Source organism: Schistocerca piceifrons, chromosome 3 (assembly GCF_021461385.2).
Source record: "Schistocerca piceifrons isolate TAMUIC-IGC-003096 chromosome 3, iqSchPice1.1, whole genome shotgun sequence".
Classification (NCBI taxonomy): Eukaryota; Metazoa; Arthropoda; class Insecta; order Orthoptera; family Acrididae; genus Schistocerca; species Schistocerca piceifrons.
Genome location: NC_060140.1, coordinates 678,431,652 through 678,450,568, shown reverse-complemented (window position 1 = coordinate 678,450,568; position 18,917 = coordinate 678,431,652). Strand labels below are relative to the sequence as shown.

The 18,917-nt window shown below is 45.8% G+C and overlaps 1 protein-coding gene across 1 annotated transcript in view; it reads left to right on the top strand.

The window, feature by feature from the left end:
- Positions 1–18,917, top strand: part of LOC124790069 (ATP-binding cassette sub-family F member 3) — a 145,578-nt gene that overhangs the window by 49,601 nt on the left and 77,060 nt on the right. Inside the window, exons 5-6 of the mRNA XM_047257634.1 lie at positions 947–1,051; positions 1,186–1,344. Coding sequence (XP_047113590.1) covers positions 947–1,051; positions 1,186–1,344 — 264 coding nt within the window. The remainder of the gene's footprint in view (positions 1–946; positions 1,052–1,185; positions 1,345–18,917) is intronic.

Genomic DNA, 18,917 nt, shown 5'->3' with positions numbered 1-18,917 from the left:
ATCAGCTGCTGCTAATGTGAATTGTTGCCCAGGGTGCGCTCGACTGTACTGATTTTTCATTGTGTAATCCATACAATCTTCGGGGAGGCTTCTTCCTTGCAACAAGGCCATCGGAGTTGCTACCTTCTGGAAATGCTGACCGGACATAGGAATGAATGAATGAATATCAACTGACACTTGATAATGGGAGTTTGCTCCTGAAGTACTTTTTTTCTCTTCTCAAGTAAAGGGACTTAAGCAGACTTTGTGCAGTAACAGTTATCATTTGTAATACAAAATGTGAAAATAAACGTATAACAGCCTGCATTAAAGTGAAAATTGTTGCACAGAAATCCTGATAATGATTGGTGGAAAAATTGTAGATAGGAAATTAAATTTAAATGTTACAATAAACAGTGAATGCATAATGTGATAGAAGGCAACTAGTGTCAGAATTTGTGATAATGATCATTTTTCTTTTGATTCTTTGTTAGCCATTGTAGACTCATTTTGCTGCTACGGTAGCTATAATTTGAATAAATTTTGTGTTCAGTCATTGAGGTTCCCTTTTCCTTATTTTCATTTAAACGACGCCTCTCCCTCTCCCAGTTCTTATCTTCAGTGACCATCTGTTAGGGATCCACTGCATCTGCCGAGTGAAAGGGCACAGTGATTAGCTTGCTCAACTCCCTTGGGGAAGGAGTTAAGGTCAAATACCCATGTAGACATCATGATTCAAGTTTTCTGTGATTTTTCTTAAAGCAGTTAAGGTGAGAAATGGAATTGTTCCTTTGGAAAGACCATGGACAGTTTTCTTTCTGTTAATTGTCCTTCATACTAGTTATCCCCTACAAAGACTAATACTTCAAATTTTTTGCAGAAATTTCATTAGTAATAATGAACAAGTAAAATTAAATAATTAATGACAAATGTTTCATGATGTGTGTGTATTCGTTGAAATTTGAAGGGTCTTGCTGCAGGCTGCTGATCTCACATTGGCGTTTGGAAGAAGGTATGGTCTTGTGGGAAGAAATGGTCTTGGCAAGACTACTCTTTTGAGGATGATATCAAGGTTAGTGGAGAGTGAATATCTACCTACTGTTACAGTCATATCCACTACAGTTTTTGTGTATTTTCTTTAATATATCTTGTAAATACACTAAATGAGAATGCCATAGTTCTAACAACACTAATTGTTCTTTTCAGTGGACAACTGCGGATACCTTCACACATATCTGTTCTCCATGTGGAGCAGGAAGTGGTTGGAGATGACACAACTGCATTGCAGAGTGTTCTCCAGTGTGATACTGTTCGTGAAAGACTAATTGCTAAAGAAAAGGAAATCAGCACAAAATTAAATAATGGGTGAGAGTATTCATTAGTATGAGTATTAATTGCCTTCTTTTTTGCCTTTCTTCCCTGCTCCTCCTCCTAATTTATTGATTTTGTCTAGGGGAGCTTTCAAGAGCATACTGATATAATGGGAAATGCAGAAATTACTGTGTAGTTGCATAAGTCAATCTTTTGTATCCTGTTGTTCATAAAATTTTCACGGTGCTGTCTAGATATTTATCAGCAATTTCGAAGAGTCCTATCCTTGGTTCATTCAGAGTGTATTTGTTACTTGGCCCCTTCATTTGTAAACTTTTATAAAAATTTTCGTATGAAATGCAGACTATCGAGTAATTTTAACTGAACTATAGTATTCAATGGGACCATAGCCCCAGAAAAGAGGCAGACAATGATTTACTGTTGTGAAGTCAAACCCTACATACCACTGCCCCTGCAGTACTTAAAGTGCATCTGCTTTATACATGTTACTGTTGTCTTCAGTTGAAAGACTGGTTTGATGCAGCTCTCTATGCTACTGTAACCCGTGCAAGCCTCTTCATCTCCGAGTAACTACTGCAACCTGTATTCCTGTGAATCTGCTTGCTGTATGCATCTATTGGTCTCCCTCTATGATTTTTACCCCCCCCCCCCCCCCCCATGCTTCCCTCCAGCGCTAAGTTGGCAGTCCCTTGATGCCTCAATGTGTCCTCCTAACCGATCCCTTCTTTTGGTCAGGTTGTACCACAAATTTCTCCTTTCTCCAATTATATTCAGTACCTCCTCATTACTTACGTGATCTAGTGATCTAATCTTCCAGCATTCCTCTGTAGCACAACATTTCAAAAGCTTCTATTCTCTTCTTGTTTAAACTTTTCATCATCCATGTTTCATTTCCATACATGGCTGCACTCCATACAAATACTTTCAGAAAGGACTTCCTGACACTCAAATCTATACTCAGCACTAACAAATTTCTCTTCAGAAATGCTTTTCTTGCCATTGCCAGTCTTCATTTTATATCCTCTCTACTTCAACCATCATCACGTATTTTGCTTCCTAATAGCAAAACTCATCTACTACTCTAAGTGTCTCATTTCCTAATGTAATTCCCTCGACATCACCTGATTTAATCCATCTGCATTCCATTATCCTTGTTATGCTTTTGTTGATGTTAATCTTACTGTGAGGGACGCGAAAAACCCACCGTGGTACAACAACAAACTTAGGAAACTACTGCGAAAGCAAAGAGAGCTTCACTCTAAGTTTAAACGCAGCCAAAATCTCTGACAAACAGAAGCTAAACGATGTCAAAGTTAGCGTAAGGAGGGCTATGCGTGAAGCGTTCAGTGAATTCGAAAGTAAAATTCTATGTACCGACTTGACAGACAATCCTAGGAAGTTCTGGTCTTAAGTTAAATCAGGAAGTGGCTCGAAACAGCATATCCAGACACTCCGGGATGATGATGGCATTGAAACAGAGGATGACACGCGTAAAGCTGAAATACTAAACACCTTTTTCCAAAGCTGTTTCACAGAGGAAGACCACACTGCAGTTCCTTCTCTAAATCCTCGCACAAACGAAAAAATGGCTGACATTGAAATAAGTGTCCAAGGAATAGAAAAGCAACTGGAATCACTCAACAGAGGAAAGTCCACTGGACCTGACGGGATACCAATTCGATTCTACACTGAGTATGCGAAAGAACTTGCCCCCCCTTCTAACAGCCGTGTACCGCAAGTCTCTAGAGGAACGGGAGGTTCCAAATGAGTGGAAAAGAGCACAGGTAGTCCCAGTCTTCAAGAAGGGTCGTCGAGCAGATGCGCAAAACTATAGACCTATATCTCTGACGTCGATCTGTTGTAGAATTTTAGAACATGTTTTTTGCTCGAGTATCATGTCGTTTTTGGAAACCCAGAATCTACTATGTAGGAATCAACATGGATTCCAGAAACAGCGATCGTGAGAGACCCAACTCACTTTATTTGTTCATGAGACCCAGAAAATATTAGATACAAGCTCCCAGGTAGATGCTATTTTTCTTGACTTCCGGAAGGCGTTGGATACAGTTCCGCACTGTCGCCTGATAAACAAAGTAAGAGCCTACGGAATATCAGACCAGCTGTGTGGCTGGATTGAAGAGTTTTTAGCAAACAGAACACAGCATGTTGTTATCAATGGAGAGACGTCTACACACGTTAAAGTAACCTCTGGCGTGCCACAGGGGAGTGTTATGGGACCATTGCTTTTCACAATATATATATAAATGACCTAGTAGATAGTGTCGGAAGTCCCATGCGGCTTTTCGCGGATGATGCTGTAGTATACAGAGAAGTTGCAGCATTAGAAAATTGTAGCGAAATGCAGGAAGATCTGCAGCGGATAGGCACTTGGTGCAGGGAGTGGCAACTGACTCTTAACATAGACAAATGTAATGTATTGCGAATACATAGAAAGAAGGATCCTTTATTGTATGATTATATGATAGCGGAACAAACACTGGTAGCAGTTACTTCTGTAAAATATCTGGGAGTATGCATGCGGAACGATTTGAAGTGTAATGATCATATAAAATTAATTGTTGGTAAGGCGGGTACCAGGTTGAGATTCATTGGGAGAGTCCTTAGAAAATGTAGTCCATCAACAAAGGAGGTGGCTTACAAAACACTCGTTCGACCTATACTTGAGTATTGCTCATCAGTGTGGGATCTGTACCAGATCGGGTTGACGGAGGAGATAGAGAAGATCCAAAGAAGAGCAGCGCGTTTCGTCACAGGGTTATTTGGTAACCGTGATAGCGTTACAGAGATGTTTAGCAAACTCAAGTGGCAGACTCTGCAAGAGAGGCGCTCTGCATCGCGGTGTAGCTTGCTCGCCAGAGGGTGCGTTTCTGGATGAGGTATCGAATATATTGCTTCCTCCTACTTATACCTCCCGAGGAGATCACGAATGTAAAATTAGATAGATTAGAGCGCGTGCGGAGGCTTTCAGACAGTTGTTCTTCCCGCGAACCATACGCGACTAGAACAGAAAAGGGAGGTAATGATAGTGGCACGTAAAGTGCCCTCCGCCACACACCGTTGGGTGGCTTGCAGAGTATAAATGTAGATGTAGATATCTTTCTTTCAAGATACTGTCCATACTATTCAACCACTCTTTCAAGTCCTTTGCTGTCTCTGACAAAACTGTAATGTCATCAGCAAATATCAAAGCTTTTATTCTTCTCCCTAGACTTTAATTCCTACTCCATATTTTTCATTTGTTTGCTTTACTGCTTGTTCAATATACAGATTGAATAACATCTGGGATAGGCTACAACCCTGTCTCACTCCCTTCTCAACCACTGCTTCCTTTCCGTGCTCCTCAGCTCTTATAACTACCATCTGGTTTCTGTGCAAATTGTAAATATCCTTTCACTTCCTGTATTTTACCCCTGCCACCTTCAGAATATGAAAGAGAATACTCCAGTCAACATTTCCAAAAGCTTTCTTCAAGTCTACAGATGATGTAATCATAGATTTGTTTTTCCTTAACCTGTCTTATAAGTTAAGTCATGGAATCAGTATTGCCTCAAGTGTTCCTACATTTCTCTGGAATCCAAACTGATATTTGCCGAGGTGATTTTCTACGAGTTTTCCAGTCTTCTGTAAATAATTCGTGTTAGTATTTTGCAGCCAATTATTAAACTTACTAAATTGATAGTTCATTAATTTTCACACCTGTCAGCACCTTCTTTATTTGGAGTTGGGATTATTGTGTTCTTCTTGAAGTCTGAGGGTATTTCATTTGTCTTATACATCATGCTCACGAGATGCAAGAGTTTTGTCATGGTTGGCTCTCCCAATGCTATCAGTAGCTCTAATGGAATGTTGTCTACTCACGGGGCCTTATTTCAACTTCAGCCTTTCAGTGCTTCGTCAGATTCTTCACACAGTATCATATCACCCTTCTAATCTCCCTCTGCGTTCTCTTCATATAGCGGAGATGCTTAGTCACAGGTATGCGCAACAAAAAGTCTCTCACAATTAAGGCTTTCAGCCATTAAGGCCTACATCAACAGTAGAAGACTCACTCACTCACTCACTCACTCACTCACTCACTCACTCACTCACTGTGCAGATGCATCTCACACACGCAACTGCCATCTCAGGCAACTGAAACCACACTGCAAGCAGCAGCGCCAGTGCATGATAGGAGTGGCGACTCGGTGGGGGTAAGTAGGAGGCTGGGGCAGAGAGGGGGAGGGATAGTATGGTGGGGGTGGCAGACAGTGAAGTGCTGCAGGTTAGACAGAGAGCAGGGAGAAGTGGGGAGGGGGGGGGGGAGTAGTGGAAAAGGAGAGAAATGAAAAGACTGGGTGTGATGGTGTAATGACGGCTATGTAGTGCTGAAATGGGAATAGGGAAGGGACTGGATGTTTGAGGACTGTGACTAACGAAGGTTGAGGCCAGTAGGGTTACGGGAACATAGGATATATTTCAGGGAAAGTTCTCACCTGCGCGATTCAGAAAAGCTAGTGTCGGTGGGAAAGATCCATATGGCACAGCATGTGAAGCAGTCACTGAAATGAAGGGTATAAGGTTTGACAGTGTGATCAGCAACAGGCTGGTCTGCTTGTTTCTTGGCCATAGTTTGTCCGTGGCCATTCATGCAGACAGACAGCTTGTTGGTTGTGATGCCTACATAGAATGCAGCACAGTGTTTGCAGCTTAGCTTGTAGATCACGTGATTGGTTTCACAGGTAGCCCTGCCTTTGATGGGATAGGTGATGTTTGTGACCAGACTGGAGTAGGTGGTGGTGGGAGGATGTGTGGGACAGGTTTTACATCTAAGTCTATTACAGGGGTATGAGCCATAAGGTAAGGGATTGGGAGCAGGAGTTGTAGGGGTGGAAGAGTATATTGTGTAGGTTAGGTGGACAGTGGAATACCACTGTGGGAGGGGTGGGAAGGACAGTGTGCAGGACATTCCTCATTTCAGGGACGTAATTTAAACCCTGGCAGAGAATGTAATTCAGTTGCTCCAGTCCTTGGTGATGCTGATTTACGAGGGGATTGCTCCTGTGTGGCAGATGTTGGGACTTTGGGAGGTGGTGGGAAACTGGAAAGATAAGGCACGGTAGATTTCTTTTTGTAAGAGGTCGGGAGGATAATTACATTCAGTGAAGGCTCCAGTGAGACCCTCTGTATATTTTGAGGAAGACTGCCCAGGAAATGACCTGGGGGGTCTCTGCTGACATCATGAGACTCTGGCATAAAATGGGGGTGATACGCGATTACAAGAACTCAGCAAGAGAGTTCTCACAGCCTCTGTCACCTCAATTCTCCAACTTCCTACCTACACGTGGTGCCCCTGTTAAGCCGAGCAACTCAGCGGAAGGTTGGGTAACCAACCCCAGCGGGAAACTGAGTCGGTGAGCAGATAGGAGTTGGAGGACAGTGGAAGGCAATGGGAAACCACCGCTGAACTATCCCAAGAAAACCCCATGGCTTCGCTCAGCTCAAAATGTTCCGGAGTTTCAAGTTCCCCGATTGGATCTCCGGGGGGAACCAGGTTGAGAGGAGCTTCACGAAGAGTAAGATGGTGCAAAGAGAAGCACTGCATAGGAACATGGAATGTAAGAGCCATGTATCAAGGAAAACTAGACATAGTGAAAAGACAAATGGAGAAAATTAACATCGACATATTGGGAATAAGTGAAATGAGGTGGACAGACATGGGAGAATTTGCTTCGGATGGCCATATGGTGTATTATTCTGGGCACAATAACAACAGAAGTAATGGAGTAGCCTTCATAGTTAGTGATAAAGTGAGAAAAGCTGTGATGGGATGCAAATATAAAAATGATAGAATGATGTCCATCAGACTTCAAGGTCAGCCCCTCAACGTCACAGTAATTCAAGTTTATGCACCAACAACCGATGCTGAAAAGGAAATTATTGACCGGATCTATGGAGATTTACAAGAATTACTACTGTCAACACCAAAAAATGATATCGTCTTCGTAGTTGGAGATTGGAATGCAAAAGTGGGAAATGAAGCTGTAGAAGGTATAACAGGGAAATATGGTCTTGGTACAACAAATGAAGCTGGACAGAGACTCCTAGAATTCTGCCAAGAAAATTCATTGATAATTACTAATACACTGTTTCAACTACCAAAACGACGCCTATATACCTGGACTTCACCAGATGGCCAACACCGGAACCAAATTGATTACATACTTTGTAATCAGAGGTGGAAGAGCGTGGTTCAGTCAGCTACAACAAGACCTGGGGCTGACTGCGGATCAGATCATGAGCTCCTGATTGCAAAATTTCGGCTGAAACTTCAGAATGTACCAAAAAGTATCCCAACTTGCAGATACGACCTTAACTCTATACCCTCCGACTATGCTGCAGAGGTACAAAACAGATTTAATGTATTACAGCTGTAGGACAAAAACTCGCAAGAGATGTGGACAGAAGTAGCTAATACTGTCAAGGAGGCCGCAGAGAAACACATTCCCAAGAAAAGGAACAGTAAAAAGGCTAGATGGCTATCAGTTGAGGCACTGCAAGTTGCAGAAGAACGAAGGAAAGCAAAAATCAAGGGAGATAGATCAGCTATGTTTGAATTAAATAAAGATTTTCAGAAATTAGCTAGAAGAGATAAAAATATATTCTTTAATGAACAGTGCAAGGAAGTTGAAGATAGTAACGTAATGGGGAAGACGAGATCTTTATAAGAAAATTAGAGAAATTAAAGGAAAATTCCAGGCAAAAATTGGAATGATAAAAGATAGAAACGGGAAAGATCTGAGTGAAGCAGAGGATGTTAGGGAAAGATGGGCAGAATATGTAGAAGACCTATACAAGAAAGAACTGCATCATGACAGGGCTCCTACTGCTGATGTTAATGTTAATTTAGAACTAGAGCCAGATATTTTGGAGAGCGAAATCCAGTGGGCCCTTAAAAATATGGCTGATAACAAAACTAGTGGACATGATGAAATACCAGCAGAATTGTTTAAAGTCACTGGAAAGGATGCAGTGAAAGTGCTGCACTCAATATGTCAAAAAATATGGATCACGCAGCAGTGGCCAGAAGACTGGAAAAGATCAGTATTCATCCCCCTTCCAAAGAAGAAAAGTTCTAAAGAATGCTCAGATTACCAAACAATCGCACTTATTTCACATGCTAGCAAAGTTATGTTGAAAATCTTACAAAATAGACTTCGCCAATATCTAGATCGAGAGCTGCCAGAAGAACAAGCTGGATTTAGGAAAGGAAGAGGAACTAGAGATCAAATTGCTAACATTCGGTGGATTATGGAAAAAGCGAGAGAATTCCAGAAAGATGTGTACCTCTGCTTTATTGACTACGCCAAAGCCTTTGACTGCGTCGATCACAACAAATTATGGAACGTACTGAAAAACATGGGTGTACCAGGTCACCTCATTCATCTGATACGGAGTTTATACCTTGACCAAGAAGCCACGGTGAGAACTGTGTATGGAACAACGAAATGGATAAAGATTCAGAAAGGGGTCCGGCAAGGCTGCATACTGTCATCGTACTTATTCAATCTGTATGCAGAACATCTCATGAGGAATGCGAGGCTAGATGTAGGAGAAACAGGAATTAAAATAGCTGGAATAAATGTAAACAACCTCAGGTACGCAGATGATACGATCCTATTGGCAGAAAGTGAAGATGATTTGAGAACACTCTTACTAAAGGTGAAAGACGAAAGTGAAAAGGCTGGTCTTATGCTGAATGTGAAGAAAACGAAAATTATGGCAACTACACCTACCAATTCGTGGGATATAGCAGGAGAAACCATGGAGGTAGTGACCACATTCGGTTATCTCGGTTCCCAGATCTCTGCTGATGGTGACTGCAGCCATGAAATCCGGAGACGCCTGTTGCTCGGTAGACAGGCGATGTCAAACCTTGACAAGGTTATAAGGTCCAGAGATATAACACTAGCAACAAAGATCCGTATTGTGAGGGCTATGGTCTTTCCAGTTGTGATGTATGGATGTGAGACCTGGACCATTAGAAAGGCTGAACGGCGAAGAATTGACTCCTTCGAATTGTGGTGTTGGAGGAAACTTCTTAGAGTTCCATGGACTGCAAAGAGAACCAACAGATCAATATTGGAGCAAATTAAACCAGATTTCTCCCTGGAAGGTCTAATCTTAAAACAAAAGCTGACCTACTTTGGACACACAATGCGAAGGCATGCCTCGCTGGAAAAAACATTAATGCTGGGGAAGATTGAAGGAACTAGAAGAAGAGGACGTCAGAGGATGAGATGGATCGATGGCATCACAGAAGCAATGTGTTCCAACCTGGAAGGTCTACGGGAGAAAGTGCAAGACAGGAAAAAGTGGCGTGATTTGGTTCATGGGGTCACGAAGAGTCGGAACCGACTAAACAAATAGAGAGAGAGAGAGAGAGAGAGAGAGAGAGAGAGAGAGAGAGAGAGAGAGAGAGAGAGAGAGAGAGAGAGAGCTCTTCACTGCAGATGTGATGACCATGGTCGGCTAGGCTGTACAGAAAGGACTTTCGCTATGGAAGGGGTGGCAGCTGTCGAAGTGGAGGTATTGCTAGTGGTTAGCAGGTTTGACATGGATGAAGGTTGTGGCGGTTCCACCTGCTTTAATTTTCTTCCTTTGTTTACTGTTGTCCTCGGTGGCGACATACTGCGTTGCTACACTGGCTGAAAAATGGGTTGTGGCCCGCCCCCTGTAGTTTCGGGGGTAAGAATAGGCCTGCGGTATTCCTACCTGTCGTAAGAGGCGACTAAAAGGAGTCTCAAATGTTTCGGGCCTTATGTGATGGTCCCCTCTTGGGTTTGACCACCATATTTCAAAATTATTCCGAAGAGCGAGCCAGTTGGGGAAGGGCGCCTTACTTGGTGCGTTGTGTCCATCGTGCATTGAGACCTTTAGCCAGCTTATTCATCATTGCATTGCAGTCCCGCTCGTTCTCCATCTCTTGGGCAAGGATACATTCCTGGTTGAGATTTCCGCCATGCACTCTGCAGTGTCACTTCGTGCACTGACGATGAGCATGGACCACTTGCCGCCTAATATCCAGAACTGTAGCCAGTCCGTTGTGGTGAGGCCGCCATGAACCCTGTTGGTTGTAGCCCGCTGACAACACAGGGATTGCTCTACTGATGCCTGCACCATTAACTCCCCACGTATGCCAAGGAGTAGATGGCTATCTCTCTGGGGCATCGGGACTGTCAGCAATGGCCATCCTGCCAGGTGGCCCTTGCTGTGACTGGGTGGTGCCCGTGGGGAGGGCCCGTGGTAGGAGTAGTTGGCATCACGGTGGATGACATGCAATGAAGGGTGGCACATCTTCTCTTGCTGGTGGCCACCCACCAGCAGTCTCTAAGCATTCGAGGGCTCACTTTAATGCAAACATCTATGACCCCAAAGCATTCCCCTCCCTGGCCACACCAAGGGAGGAATGAAAGGCTATGAATGACAGCGAGACGTATTTGCCCCGGTATCTAGTCTGTACGAGAGCTGATGGGGAATCCTTTGAGTCCATGAAGCCTCAGTTCTTCATAGAGCATTTAGAGCACAAGTTCGGGGAGGTGGAGGGCTTGTCAAAAATGCGGTCTGGGTCAGTCTTGATAAAAACAGCATCCTCTGCCCAGTCACGTCCATTACTTGCTTGTAAGAAGCTGGGGGATGTTTCTGTTATTACCACACCCCATAAAAGCTTAAATATGGTCCAGGGCATCATCTTCCACAGGGCCCTTCTTTTACAGTCTGATGATGAGCTGCGCACCAACTTAGAGTGGTGAAGTGTCCATTTCATCCGGCGCGTCCACTGGGGTCCGAGGGATAATCAGGTTGCCACCAGTGCCTTCATCTTGGCTTTCGAGGGTGACACATTACCCGAGAAGGTGAAGGTGATGGTCTACTGCTGTGATGTCAAGCCATATTTCCCTCCTCCGATGCGGTGCTTTAAATGCTGAAAGTTCGGCCATATGTCTTTCCACTGTGTTTCCAGCCTCATATGTCGCTGTTGTGGTCGTCCATCCCATCCTGATACTCCATGTGCCCTACCTCCCATCTGTGTCAACTGCGGAGAGCACCATCCCCCTTGCTCGCTGGACTGTAACATTCTACAGAAGGAACAGAAAATAATGGAATACAAGACCCTGGACCTACTGACCTACACTGAGGCTAAAGGGAAATTAGAATGTCTTCATCCCGTGCACATGTCATCTTATGCTGCCACTGTCACTCCTGTTACAGCTCCATCCGATGCACCACAGTCAGTCAGCTCTCATAGCCGAAGGACCACACCTGCCCCCTTGATGGTGGGGCCCACTTCCCTCCCTGTTGCTTCCGCGCACCATCTACCTTGGGAGCGATATCCCGCCCCCCCCCCCCCCCCCCCCCCAAACCATCAGGGACACCAGTCCCCACTTCTAAGCTAGAAAAGCGTAAGTCTTCCAGCTTAGAAGCGGTTTCTCTCGCTAGGAAGTAGGAAGGGATCCCTTGGGTCACTCCCTTCCCAGGTTCCTACTAATGGCAAACCAGACACCCGCCAGGGGCTGAAGAAGCCCCAGGTAGCTGGTCGTAGGGCTTCGCGGTCCTCTTCAGTCCTGGAGACTGAATCAAAGAAGCCCTCCTAGCTAGGGCAACCAAAGGAACAGCGTGAGAAATCGAAATCAAAGACCCCTAAGATCAAGGAAATTGCAGTGGCACCCACTGCGCCACTACCTACAGGCTCTGCGTCTGACGATGCAGTGGAGATTCTGGCGTCCGCTGAGTATCTAGATCTTGCTGGGCCCTCATGCATGGTGGATGTCGCTCCCATCGGTACTCAATCAGTCGCAGCAGGTGACCCAGTGGTGTAATCTGCCTCCTCGGTCCCTTCACGCCTTTCTCGGCTATGGACAATGTCATCCTGCAGTGGAACTGCAGCTGTTTTTTCCACCATCTTGCTGAGCTCCGACAACCTCTCAGCCTTTACCCTTTCCTCTGCATTGCTCTTCAGGAAACTTGTTTTCAGTCGATGCGAACCCCCACTCTTCGTGGCCCTTTTTTTTTTTTTCTTCATCATCAGTCTACTGACTGGCTTGATGGGGCCCGCCACGAATTCCTTTCCTGTGCTAACCTCTTCATCTCAGAGTAGCACTTGCAACCTCCGTGGCTATGGGGGTTATTATAAGAACCGGCCAGCGTATGAGAGGGCATTTAGTGGCGTCTGCACCTACGTCCTTCACTCTCTTTACAGCGAGTCTGTCCCTCTACAAACACCTTTAAAGGCTGGCGCTGTTCGGGTGTGGATGCCTCAGGCTGTTACTTCTGCAGTCTCTATCTTCCACCGGAAGTGATGTCCCGCAGCATGTCCTGGCTACACTGATAGCCCAATTGCCGCCACCTTTTCTGATACTGGGAGACTTCAACGCCCGTAACCCTCTGTGGGGTGGATCGGTGGCAACAGGCCGAGGCAGCATCGTTGAGCAAGTTTTGGCACTGCTCAACCTTCCTCTTTTAAATAATAGAGCCTTCACACATTTCAGTGTGGCGCATGGCACGTACTCAGCCATCGACCTTTCGATCTGCAGCCCTAGCCTATTGCCATCTGTCCAATGGAGTGTGCATGATGACTTGTGCGGTAGTGACTGCTTTCCGATCTTTCTGTCACTGCCACAGCGTCACTCTCCTGGGTGCCCCTGCAGATGGGCTGTAAATAAGGCTGACTGGGACTTGTTCACCTCCATTGCCACTATTCAGCCTCTTTCCAATGACACCATTGATGCAGTGGTTCACTATGTCACCACCAGCTTCGTTACTGCTGCAGAATCTGCCATTCCCTGTTCTTCTGGGTCCCCTCAGCGGAGGACTGTGCCTTGGTGGTCGCCCGAGATCACTGAGGCGATTAAAGATCGCAGGCGGGCACTCCCACGTCACAAGCGGCATCCCTCATTGGAACACCTCATCGCCTTTAAACGGCACCGTGCGTGAGCCCACCGCCTCATTCGCCAACATAAGCAGGAGTGCACCACTGGCCTCTGTACCTCTCCATCGCAGGTTTGGGCCAAGACTAGGCGACTCTGGCTATCGGACCCCATCAGCGTATCTGCACTTTCACTGAATGGAGCAGTCTGTACTGACTGTGACACAATTGCAAACCGCTTAGCAGAGCATTTTGCTCAGAGTTCCACTTCTGCGAATTACCCACTGGCCTTCCGCTACCTGAAAGAGCGGTTGGAACGTCAGAGCCTTTCATTTCACACATGTCACCCTGAATCATACAATGCTCCATTCAGTGAGTGGGAATTACAAAGTGCACTAGCCGCTTGCCGTGTTACAGCTCCCGGGCCAGATCGCATCCACTGTCAGATGCTCAAACACCTCTCGGTGGACTGCCAGGGATGCCTCATAGACCTTTTCAACCGTATCTGGGTTGAGGGTGAGTTCCCGTCGCAATGGCGGGAAAGTATCGTAATCCCTGTGTTGAAACTTGGCAAGAACCCACTGGAGTTGGACAGCTACCGCCCCACTAGCCTCACCAACGTTCTTTGCAAGTTGCTCGAACGCATGGTGAGTCGGAGGTTGAGTTGGCTACTTGAGTCTCGGGGCCTTCAGGCTCCATCTCAGGGTGGGTTATGTAAGGGCCGTTCTGCCGCCGATAATCTGGTGTGCCTGGAGTCTGCCATCCGTACAACCTTTGCCCACCGTCAGCATCTGGTCGCCGTGTTTTTTGACATGCAGAAGGCGTACGATATGACATGGCGACATCACATCCTCTCCCCGCTTCATGGTTGGGGTCTTTGGGGTCCGCTCCCGATTTTCATACAAAATTTTCTGTCGCTTCGTTCCTTCCATGTGCAAGTTGCGGCCTCCCATAGTTCCTCCCAAGTTCAGGAGAATGGGGTACTGGAAGGATCTGTCTTAAGTGTCTGCCTCTTTCTGATTGAAATTAATGGGCTCACTGCAGCAGTGGGAATGTCTGTCTCAGCTTCCTTGTATGTTGACAACTTCTGCCTATACTATAGCTCCACTGGCATTGCAGCTGCTGAACGGCAACTACAGGGCGCTATCCGAAAGGCTACAGTCTTGGGCTGTAGCGCATGGCTTTCCGCTTTCGGCAGCGAAGACCTGTGTTATACATTTCTGCCGGTGACACACTGTTCATCCTGAGCCATGGCTTTATCTTGACGGCGAACCTCTTTCTGTGGTGGAGACGCAACAGTTGTTGGGATTGGTTTTTGATACTCGGTTGACTTGGCTCCCTCACATTCGGGGCAGCTTAAACAGACATGCTGGCAGCATCTTAATGTTCTTTGTTGCTTCAGTCACACCAGCAGGGGTGTCGATAAGTCTACACTTCTACGGCTGTACCAGGCGTTAATTCAGTTCCGTCTAGATTATGGGAGCCTGGCTTACGGTTCGGCATCACCTTCCGCATTGCGATTGCTGGACCCCATCCTTCACAGCGGGGTCCGACTCGCCACCGGAGCTACGCGGACAAGCCCTGTCAACAGCAGGTGTCCCTCCATTGCGGTTCCGGCACAAATGATTACTGGCCACTTATACTACACACGTTTGCAGCTTGCCCGGGCATCCCAATTGTCATCTCCTGTTCCCTCGGTTGGTCGGCCATCTTCCAGAATGGCCGCCTGGTCAGGGTGTACGATCGCAGTTCGCATCAGAGCTCTTCCCCTGGGCTTGAGGTTTTCCCTCTCTCACATCTTTTCCGGGCCCCTCTGCGTATACCCCCGTGGTGTGTGCCCCACCCATGCCTTCATTTAGATTTGCCACAGGTCGCCAAGCACTCGGTCCCTCCTGAGACCCTCCACCACCGCTTTCTTTCAATCCTTGCCGTGTTTCAAGGCTCTGACGTAGTCTGTATTGACATTTCGATGGTTGCTCTTACTCTAGGGGATCGTTATGAACAACACTCATTGCCAGCTGGCTGCAGTGTTTTCACTGCTGAGCTGGTCGCCATCTCTCGTGCACTAGAGTATATCCGCTCCTGCTTAGGTGAGTCCTTCATTATCTGTAGTGACTCCCTGAGCGGTTTACGAGCTATTGACCAGTGTTTTCCTAACTCTCCTCTGGTGATGGCTATCCAAGAGCCCCTCCATACTCTTGCCCCTTGCTGCCGCTCTGTGGTCTTTCTGTGGACCCCAGGTCATGTCGGCATTCCGGGAAATGAATGTGTTGACACGTTGGCCAAACATACTGTTGGTGCACCAGCCTTGGAGAGTGACCTCAGGTCAGTTTTACGGCAGAACGTACTATGCACCTGGGGTGAAGAATGGCGCACCCTCCTTCACCCAACAATCTTCGGGCCATAAAGGAGGCTACCGGTGCGTAGCGCTCCTCCTTGCAGGTCTCTTGCAAGGACACTCTTGTCCTCTGCCGGCTGCACATTGGCCACACCTGGATAACACACAGCTATTTATTGTGCCACAAGGACCCACCTGGATGAGGTATCGAATATATTGCTTCCCCCTACTTATACCTCCCGAGGAGATCACGAATGTAAAATTAGAGAGATTAAAGCGCGCGCGGAGGCTTTCAGACAGTCGTTCTTCCCGCGAACCATACGCGACTGGAACAGGAAAGGGAGGTAATGACAGTGCCACGTAAAGTGCCCTCCGCCACACACCGTTGGGTGGCTTGCGGAGTATCAATGTAGATGTAGATGTAGATGTATGTCGCTGTGGATCACCTTTGACAGTGGTCCACAACTTGTTGGACTACCTACTTTTAACTCCACGCAGGCAGATGTTTGTGCTGCCTGATACGCTTCCTGCACTTTTATCAGATGACATTGCGATGGCAGATTTAGTTTTGAGTTTTATTTGTGCAGGGGGTTTTTATCGCTTGATCTAAGTGTTAGTCTTTTTTTGTGTTGAGTCTGGCCTTTGGCATACAATTTTAGACTGGGGTTTTTAGTGCGTTTCTTGGTGGTTGGCTTTTCCTTTTTTGTTTCTATGGTCGGCCAACTACTGTCACACTCTGTGTGATTGTAATTCCTTTTTTTTCTGGTCTCTGTGTCTTTCTTGTCCTGTGTTGTCTCTTGTCATCTCCATTGTTTGTTCTTATTCTTTGTGGGTGTTTCAAGTTTGTGGAAAAAGGGACCGATGGCTCTAGTAGTCTGGTCCCTTTAGTCCCACAAACCAACCAACCAACCAAATGCTAGAATTATCAGCTGCCGTTTCCCTACAGCCTGGCTGTCCTGGTCACCTGATCTTAAACCTTGTGCCTTCTGGCTGTGCAGCCATCTGAGAGATGATGTATTCAGTCCTCAGATTGCAAACTTAGCTGCATTGAAGGCATGCATTACACAACACATTCTGAACGTGACCCCAGAAACACTTCAATCAGTTGTGAAATGTGCTGTTTCTTGCTTTCGACTTGTTGCAGAAACCAGTGGACAGCATCTGGAACATGTTTTGGGCCAGTCACATGGAAATTAATAATCCATTTTGATCTTGATTGATGCTTTTTATGGGGTTTTTGGCCTCAGGACAATTAAAAACCGAAGTGAGTAATGCTTGTTATGTGGTTTTGGCTTCAGAACAATTAAAAATCAATTTTTCCCATCTGATGTGATGTGGTGGTGGTGTGTTGGGGCTTATGGGCGCTCAACATAGAGATCATCAGCGCCCTGACACACATTAAAAGGAACGAATGTGGACAGACCTAAGAAAACTAAAGCACACACTCAAACAAAGCAGGAAAAGAAGGAAAATGCTACCTAAGAAAGTAAAACCTAAGGAAAGGGGAAACATAGCAACAAGAATGTCACAGGAAATTGTTATTGGCTGGCCACTTACATAAAATATGGGCGAGCTTGTCACACAGTGAGCAAATTAAAATCCTCTCCGTAAAATCTTTGTAAAAATATTTGACAGGGCACAGAACTTTAAAACTTTAGCCACATTCATCCGAGTGTTGCCTAAAAGAGATGGCAGGTCCGCTGGCAAGTCAGCCGCGACCCGCTGGTCAGAAAATAAAACGCAGTCCAATAAAACGTGGCGCACAGTGACCTGGACGCCGCAAGCACCACAAATTGGAGGGTCCTCTCGCCGGAGAAGGAAGCCATGCGTCATAGGGCTATGGCCTATTCGAAGCCGAGTGAGGAGAACCTCGTCCCGTCGGCGGGGCTGAAAGGAAGTACACCACACACGCGTTGTGGGCTTGACTATACGGAGCTTATTGTCAGTCACTTCCAGCCACTCATCCTCCCACCGACGCATGACCCGTGAGCTCAACAGCGAGGTGAGTGCATGCAAGGGGATAGCACACTGAGATACTTGTGGGGCAAGACACGCCTCCTTGGCTACGAGATCTGCCCTTTCATTCCCAGCAATGCCAACATGCCCCGGAACCCAGCAGAAAGCTACAACCTTCCCCAGTCGCTGTAGTCGGAGGAGGGCATCCTGGATGGTCTGGAGAATTTTGTCTGCCGCATACAAACGTTGCAATGAGTGAAGGGCACTGAGTGAATCGGAACAGACAAGAAATTTAGGAGAGAAAGAATGTCTCGTGTGCTCCAGTGCCCGCAAGATCGCAAACAATTCTGCATCAAAGACAGTAAAAGTCTGAGGCAGTCGGACCTTGAGGACACGATATGGAAAAACAACTGAGCAACCAACAGAATCCCCTTGTTTCGACCCATCCGTAAAAACAGCTACATAGTCGTGGTGCTCAGATGAAATGGCAGAAAATGCTGCATTAAAAACGGTGGCAGGAGTGGTGGCAGGCGGTTAAAACCTTGCATTTGGGGTTGTACAGACTCCACACCGACCTTACTGTCGTGGATGGGCTTACGTAACCAAGAGTATCACACCTGTACACCCATGCTCACTGAGTAGCACAGTTTAACATCAAACACATCTTAGGCATTGTTGTACGATTCATTTGTCATTTGTAGTTGACCATTATTAAAGTATGACCCTTAAAGCACCATCTATTGATACATTTTGTAACTATTTATTTTTTTGCCATACGTTTTCCCCCTTCTCTGATAATATTCCATTGCAATTTGACGTCATTCTGAACAGTGGTGTTCTATCTACAGTGGTGCACATGTCACCTCAAAATCTCAGGGAACCCATTGGTATTTATAAACATAATAAGCGTTATGGAACATCTTCTGTCAACTTTCGGGACTGGTGCTCCGTGCAATTACAAATGTCTACATTTATTTGATGGAACCTTTGAAGCAGCAATATAAGGTTTTTGATTGTTTTTGATTGTTTATCCCACTTTAAAATTAGAGAGTTGTGATCTCCGTGGAACTGACAGTCACTTCTGAGTCCTCTATGTAGATATCTTTTTGCATTTGATACAGCTCTGTCCATGGCACTTATCAAGTTTCAACTCCAGGTCTGTCTCTTTGGCCCACAACCACAACTTTCATTTCTCCTCCACTACAATTCAGATCCATTCCCTACTCCTTGATTTTGTTTAGAACAGTGTAGTCAATCATCTTTATCATTTTCCTTTCATGTTCCCTTTTGGATTGTGAGTTGGAGAGAACTTAATTTAGTTTCAGTAATATCATTCTTAAATTTCATTTTTTTGCTCTAATTAACTTTCTGGAAAAGTTTTTGGTATGTATG